Raw genomic sequence first — 8,377 nt, 5'->3', positions numbered from 1 at the left:
TTTCTCTCATTTCTGAACTCATGTCTGCAACCACATATTTTAGTAATAGTTACGGACAAACAATTCTACTAAAGATGCCCTTTGGCACTCAGGATAGTACTAATGAAGGCACCAATTTCCCAATATCAATAAATTTTTTTGAGAATAACAATAATTATAAATTCAAATGGATTGAATACAAAATAATATAAAATTAAGATTGATATTGAACAGAGTAGTGGGACAGACACCAATAACGATTGATACTTGACATTGATTATCTGCAAGGCATAATTAAGGCTTGACTCTTCATCTGGATACGAAACATTATGAATATTAACAGGAGTATGAAACACAAAGCAAAAAAAAAAAAAAAAAAATGGATTTAGAAGCAACGAGATTCTTCAAAGTTATTTTGCCCTCAATCACTTCCCTTCAAAAACTGGTAATTTTCGTTTCTTCTTAATTATTAATCAGATTCTTGTATTTGCCTGTTGGGATAGTTTGCTAACTGAAATAACACTGTAGAAATGAGATAAAGTTTAGGGTTTATTCGGATGAAATTTCTGCGTTTCTTTGCTTGTATATATAGTAAATTATTACGTATTTTTGTGCAGAAGATCCCCAACAAATTTGTTAGAAGATATGGTCATCAACTCTCCAATGTTGTTAGACTTACTGATTCTATTGGTGCCCTTTGGTGTGTGAGACTGGAAAAGGTGGAGGAGTCTCTTTGGTTTAATGACGGCTGGGATAAGTTTGTTGAGGACCATTCTGTCCGTTATGGCTACTTTTTACTCTTTAAATACACTGGAAATTCAAATTTTAATGTTCATGTATTTGACTTGACAGCCACTGAGGTTTACTATCCGCCAAATGGTAAGCGTAAGTTTGAAAAAACAAATACACAGAAGAATTCTATCTCTGATGACTCTGTAAAAAGTTTAGATCCCTTCACTGGTAAACCATTGATTCCCCCTATAGTGGAAGAGCACAGTGATGATGACTCTGTTAAAATACTATCTTCCATCGGTGGCAAACCAGTGGCCTGCCCCTCTAGAAATGAATTCATGGGTAATGCAACTAGTGATCATCAGACCATGTATGAGTTGTCTTTTTCTTCAACTGAATTTGCCCATAAAGTCAAAGGAGATAAGGTAAATTCAGCCGAGACATCGAAATATCGGCATCGTTATCTAACACGAAGAAAAGTCATGGCATGTCATGGCAAGTCAAATACATCTCAACCCACTAAACGAGTCTTAGATAAATCACTTCACCTCAACAAAAGCAAACCTAAGAATCCCATAACCAAGAATGTTGGAGAGGCAATCCCATGTACTGAAGCCAATCAGAAAGCTAAGTCAAGTAAGTTCTTTACAGATATCTATTTTGATCGGTAAGATTGTTTCTAGAAATGATTTCCTCTTATGCAAATTGTTGAAGTATGAAAATGAAAAGAAATAATCATTTGGAATTTAAAAGTTGTGTTACATGCAGCAGGAAAATTTTTGCCCAAGAATCCTACGTTTACTGTCGTGTTGAAACCATACAATCTGTCAGGAAAGATATTGGTAAGATAGAGTTTTATGTTACCGAGTTATGTTTCTTTCTCGTCTTTCTCCAAATTTGAGTTTACTGCAATTTTTCCGGTTTCTGAAGTGCATGCCACCCGCATTTCTTGCGCATCTTTCAAGTTCTCTAAAGAGCCTTGAACTTCATGATTGTGATGGTAAGAAGTGGCTGCTTAGCGTCGTCCATCTAAGAGAAGGTAAGGTTTTGGTTTTGAACCAAGGATTGGTGACATTTATTAAGGAAAAAAAACCTCAAGGCTGGAGATACTTGTGTCTTTGAGCTCATCGACGTCGATAAACCTGCGATTAAGGTTTCCACATTTTGCAATACGAGCAGAGTCCCGAACTGACTTCAGCTGATTTGATTTAAGCAGTTCTCAAATTAGTACGTTTATTTGAATTTTGCTAGGCACAGATTTGCAACTTTTTGCTTAGGTAATTCCTAAAGTGGAGCTTGGTTAAATTTCTTGTTTGAGTGAAAGGGATTGGTGTAAAATTTCCCATCGGTTGGGGCATCAATTTAGCCAATCAACCTTAATTTTTTCTAAATTAACCATCCAACTTCATAGCATTTGTTTCATGTTTCCCTGAACTTTAAGGTTTATTGCGAGTGCTTTTGTCATTTTTAAGAATCGGATTGCTGGCAATGAAATCAAATTTATAATTTTTCTTGTTTAAAATATTTTATTTTATTATTAATGTTGTAAGGTCTGAATTTTGGGTAAAAGAAACTAAAATTAGAGTTTGAATGATTTGTAGGTTCAATTTTAAACCCAAAACAAATAACTATTTTCATATTTATTTTCTTTCTCGTTTTAGAAAATAATTTGTTTTTTTTTTTTAAAAAAAGAAAAGGACAAGACCAAGTCATCTTTCACTTCTTCCCATTTTTGTTTTGAAATTTTTTAATTTAAGTATCTGATTTTTTATGCTGAATTTAGTATTCTAATTGGTGATAAGATTTATAGGATTTCGTATGTTATTTTGTGTAAACGTCTGATTAATTTTCATTTTTTTAAAAATAAAAAATCACATTTGAACTTGATGATCAACGTATATATTTCATTTAGCAATCTCTCTTGAGTAATATGAAATATATCCTCACATGTCAGTAAATCAATCTCAATGCTAGTATACTCAGTCCTTGCATACAAATGATGATTATTTCATGGCAAGTATGACGATGACAACACAACACATTCATAAGCTTTGAAAATGGGATTTAATCGTAACTTCTAACATAAAATGATGTAGAATATATCGACTTAAATAAATAACTAAAATTAGGGATGAACACGATTCGATTTGGACGGTTTATGAGATATTTTCAAATCAAACCTCTTAAATTATTTTGAATTTTTTTTAAACCAAATCAATCCAATCCAATTCACTTTTTTCGATTTTGTTCGGTTTAAAACCACGGTTTAATGAGATAAAGTAACATATAGGGCTGTAAATAGATCGGATATGGAGCGGATTTGCCCAGATCCAATCCGATCCGATCCGTTAATAAATATTATCCTATCCATTCTGATCCGATAATCCAATGGATATTTGATTGTTAAATTCATATTCAATTTGCTATGTTATCGGATATCCGATCCGAATTTGAAAAAAAAAATCCACTATTTTTTCGGGTAATATGATTTTTTTCCAAAAAATATTTTAACTATCTTGATGGGCTCACCTATTTTATACTAAAAGGCCCAAATCAATTTTTTATCCAAGTGTTGCTCATTTAGCTCATTTTTTAAATGAGACTTTTCTTGGAATGTTTTAGTAATCTTCCAATGTGGGATACTAACTTTTTAAAGGATACTCAATTTTCAACATTTTAGTAATATTTCAATGTGGGATACTAGCAAATTGTCAATTCTAAGTGTTACTAGTTTACTTTGTTATTTTCATTAAAAATCATAGCCTCAACAAGATTATAATCACAAATAATATCAATTTAAACAATGTAAATTATTTTTGGACATATTAATTATTAGTTTTTGATGTTATAAAACAAATTATTACAGTTATTTTTATTTTATTTTAATTAATAAAAAATTTAAATCTCTTCAAATATTTCAATTAACAATATTATACTATTATCTAATATTATTTATTATTTGAAAATTATATGTAAAGCATAATATAATTTTCAAAATGAAAAAAATTATGTTTACTAGATTATGATATAATATGTAAAATATATTATATTATTATAATAAATCGGATCGGATCGACCTATATCCATATTTGCTCCATTTAGTTAACAGATTATCGGATTCGAATCTTAATCGGATTATCGTACTGAAACCCTAAATTCATCTCTCATTAATTTCATTGGATTTTGATTAAAATTCAATCCATTGATGGCTTTAGTAACATATATCGAATAACTTAAATCATAAATTTTAGTCTAAATTTTTTTATATTATAACATAAATATTATCATTAAAAATATTACAAACCAAAGTTCTATAATAGAAACATTTTAACCATGCATTCATTAATTATAGTTAATGATATAAAATAACTAATAAATAAAAATGAATATAAATATCAAATACAATAATACATCGAATAACTTTTTATGAATCATCCAATGCTTCTACTTTATCTAAATATGATGAATCATTATATGTTCTTTGTTACTATGCAATTTTTATGACAAATCATAGCATCAACCATATTTACACTCAGTGGCCTCTTAAAGGAATTAAGAATTTGACCACTAGTAAGGAATGCGACTCATATATAATTGTGAATATTTAATAGTTAACACATCTTTAACAATTTTGGGGATAATCTTGTATTTACTTGCATTCAATTTTCACCAAAATAATATGTCAAAAGGCCCATTGACCTAAACTTCAAAACAACAATTTAAGTAATCCATCAAATGATTCTAACAATTAACGATAAAATCTAGAAAGTCAGTTAAAATGTAAATAATTAATTGTGTGACCTCACCAAGAAATTAAGCAAATAAACAAAATACTATCCACTAAAACTTTAAGGGAGCCTTTTACAAATTTGACAAGCGACATAACTACTAACAAAGTATAGCAAATAATTACTAAAAAAATAAGAAAATTTGAATAAGCTGACCTGAAAATTTAGTCAAAATATAAGAAAATTATTAGTAGAAGAGAAAGAAATGTGTGAGTTTGAACTAAAATCTAGATTTAATTATTTACTCAATTGTAATGGACGATTGATAATGGCTAAACGACAGTTGTTAACATTTCATCCAATTTAAGGGTTTTGCATTCAAAATTATGATTACTGATGGATATTTGAGTATGATTTAATTAATTAATTGATGGATATTTATTAATTAACTGTCAATTTTACGATTTTACAATTTCTTTGTTTAGCCCTAACTAAGATGTCGTCATAAAATCGAATTTTGAAATCAAAAAGGAAATTCGAATTTAAAAAAAAAAAAATCTCAGATAGAAAGCATGTTTGAGATTGACATATATCTCTTGGCAAAAATAATCCATGGCTGAAAGAAGCATTGGAGCAATTTTTTTTCTCTCCAAAAATTCCTAAAAAAAGGGTCGATTCTGCTAAAATCAAGAAAAGAATTGCAAAGTTTGCAGAGTATTGGTTGTTCCATTGTAAATTCCCTTTGATATATTTGTTCTAAGAATAACAGATTTGATGGCCTTTTCTGTCAAATGAGCATAAATGTTGCTTAGAGCATTCAAGAATGAGGTGCCAGTGCTACGCGAAGCTCATAAAGGATGGCTCAATTCCACAATAAGGAATGAGGATAACACGTGAGTACCACATGCTATTACGTTGGAGGCATACGTGGCCTAATGATGCTTACATGAAATATTCGCAGATTTCAGGTGTAACAAAGACAATAATTATAATAATTGTTTATTAACAAATGTTTTAAAAACCATAAAGCGTGGTCAGGCGTGTGTTGAAATTCAAGCTGTATGAGTTTAAACGAGTCTAGGCGTTAAAAAAAATAATTTAAAAAAAAACGTTTTCTTATTTTTAATATTATTTCAAATTTTTAAACATTTTAAAAATTATCTATAATTAAAATAATACATATTGAACATCTAGAATAATAAAATACTAAATTTACTTAATAATTCCTATCATTAGTCAATTATACAAATTTAATGTTTTCAAAATGCAAAAATTAAAATATTTTTCATAATTTCAAGTTTCAACTAGATAAATCCTACATAATAGATTTATAGGAACTTCATACATGCTTTTTAAGTTTGCAACAATATAATGAGTCTTAAGATCATAATTACATAATGTAAATAATACTAATATAGTTTAAACCTTATTTAAATATTTAGATCAAGTCGTCTTAACTTTTGACCAAATAAAATCTTTGAAAATCTTGAAATCAAAGTCAAATGACAACTTTTTAAATAATAATAATAATATTTAATAAGCTAAAATCAAATAAAAGATTTTTTTTAAAAAGGAAAAAAAAAACTAATAAAGTGTGCATAGGAAAGACGAAAGAGACGAAGAAAAAAATTCAATCATTTAAGAATTAGGGGGAAAAAAAGGAAGCGTCTGAGTGTGAAGAGTTTTGGTAGAGCTTCAGGCCTAGGCGATGCCTAGCTGCCATCAAGATGAGCTTTTTAGAACACTGATATTAACATCACTGTAATAAAAGCTACCAATTTATCAGTACCTATTCGTATATCAAATCACTTAAAATAATTTACATTATGAATCAATTTAAATTTATTACCTTGTCAAGTAGTAAAGTCATGGAATACTCTTTAGTTAAGATTTGAATGCCCAGTAAGTGAGTCATAACTTTTATCGAGGGGAGAGTTGAATAACCAATATTATCAATCATTTATTTTTGGCACACTAGTGGTACAAATTCTTCGTTGGAATCATATAAAATAAGTTTTGAAAACCATAAAGCGGGGTCAGGCGTGGGGTGAAACTCAAACTGTACGAGTTTAAACAAGCCTAGGCGAGGTTTAGACATATATATATATATATATATATTTGTATAATTGACTAATGATAGGAATTATTAAGAAAATTTAGTATTTTATTATTCTAGATGTTTCAATATGTCTTATTTTCAATGTGTGTGTGTGTGTGTGTTTTCTTATTTTTAAAATATTTTTCATAATTTCAAGTTTCAACTAAACAAATCCTATTTAATAGATTTATAGGAACTTCGTACATGTTTTTTAAGTTTGCAACAATATAATGAATCTCAAGATCATAATTACATAATGTAGATAATACTAGTATAGCTTAAACCTTATTTAACTATTTAGATAAAGTCGTTTTAACTTTTGACGTAATAAAATCTTTGAAAAACTTGAAATTAAAGTCAAATGATAACTTTAAAAAAAAATTAATAATTAATAAGCTAAAATCAAATAAAAGATTTTTAAAACCCTTGTTTGAGCCCCATTTTTCCACCAAAATACAGTTTTCAACAGTGATTTGACATCATTTCAACCACACATTTTTCAATAAAATAATATTATACACAAATCAAAAACTTTTTCTTATTTTTTAACCACACATTTTCCATCAATACACTATTCAAAAATTCATTTTATCCTCCAAAATGGGGCTCAAACAAGGGCTAACTACAGGCAAACAAATTCTTTAGTAATAATTACAGGCAAACAAATTCTACTAAAGAAGCCCTTTGGCACTCAGAATAGTACTAATGAAGGCAGCAATTTCCCAATATCAATAAATTTTTTGAGAATAGCAATAATTATAAATTCAAATGGATTGAATACAAAATAATATAAAATTAAGATTGATATTGAACATAGAGCAGTGGGACAGACATCAATAACGATTGATATTTGACACTAATTATCTGTAAGGCATAATTAAGGCTTGACTCTTCATCTGGATTCGAAAAACAGGAATATGAAACACAAAGCAACAAAAATGGATTTAGAAGAAGATTCTTCAAAGTTATTTTGCCCTCAATCACTTCCCTTCACAAACTGGTAATTTTCATATCTTCTTAATTATTAATGAGATTCTTGTATTTGCCTATTGGGGTAGTTTGCTAACTGAAATATCAGCTTGTAGAAATGATATAAAGTTTAGGGTTTAGTCGGATGAAATTTCTGCATTTTTTTGCTTGTATATATAAGAAATTATAATGTATTTTTGTTCGGAAGATCCTCAACAAATTTGTTAAAAGATAAGGTCATCAACTCTCCAATGTTGTTAGAATTACTGATTCTATTGATTCTGTCCGTTATGGCTACTTTTTACTCTTCAAATACGCTGGAAATTCAAATTTTAATGTGCATGTATTTGACTTGACAGCCACTGAGGTTTACTATCCGCCTAATGGTAAGCGTAAGTTTCAAGGAACAAATACACGGAAGAATTCTATCTCTGATGACTCTGTAAAAAGTTTAGATCCCTTCACTGGTAAACCATTGATTCCCCCTTGAAGAAAAGAAGAAGAAAACAAGAGATTTGGAAGCTAGGTGGTTATGGGTTTGGCGCCCAAAAAATTATTATTCCATTCTTCCTCATCATCATCTGCTTCTGAGGGCTGTAAGTATATAATATTCTTCAACTTAATTTTGATTATTCAAACCCTTTTGCATATTGAACAATTTACATGTGTGGTCTAGTTTAACAACCAATTTTGGCTTCTTTTCTGGATTTTCTAGAAGTATCAACAGAAATAATCTGCTTCTCTTGTAGGAGAAGAGTTTTGAATAAGATTCATGGAGAGTTTTTCTTGCTTAATGAATAGAGATGATAGGTAGTGAAATAGTAGGAATTTCTGTATAAACTTTTGGCTTTTCACTTGCAGTCGAGAAACT

General features: G+C 29.2%; 1 protein-coding gene across 1 annotated transcript; it reads left to right on the top strand.

Annotated features, from left to right (window-relative positions):
- Positions 1 to 358: 358 nt before the first annotated feature.
- Positions 359 to 1,833, top strand: LOC111385293 (B3 domain-containing transcription factor VRN1-like). Its single transcript, XM_023009676.1, has 4 exons — positions 359 to 424; positions 597 to 1,347; positions 1,483 to 1,553; positions 1,642 to 1,833. Exons 1-4 carry the CDS (start codon positions 359 to 361, stop codon positions 1,831 to 1,833), a joined length of 1,080 nt encoding a protein of 359 aa, XP_022865444.1.
- The last annotated feature ends 6,544 nt before the right edge of the window (positions 1,834 to 8,377 follow it).

The sequence above is a fragment of the Olea europaea genome, unplaced genomic scaffold (genome assembly GCF_002742605.1).
Source record: "Olea europaea var. sylvestris unplaced genomic scaffold, O_europaea_v1 scaffold3118, whole genome shotgun sequence".
Lineage (NCBI taxonomy): Eukaryota > Viridiplantae > Streptophyta > Magnoliopsida > Lamiales > Oleaceae > Olea > Olea europaea.
The sequence above is the reverse complement of the archived record's forward strand: the minus strand, read 5'-3'. Positions and strand labels throughout refer to the sequence as shown.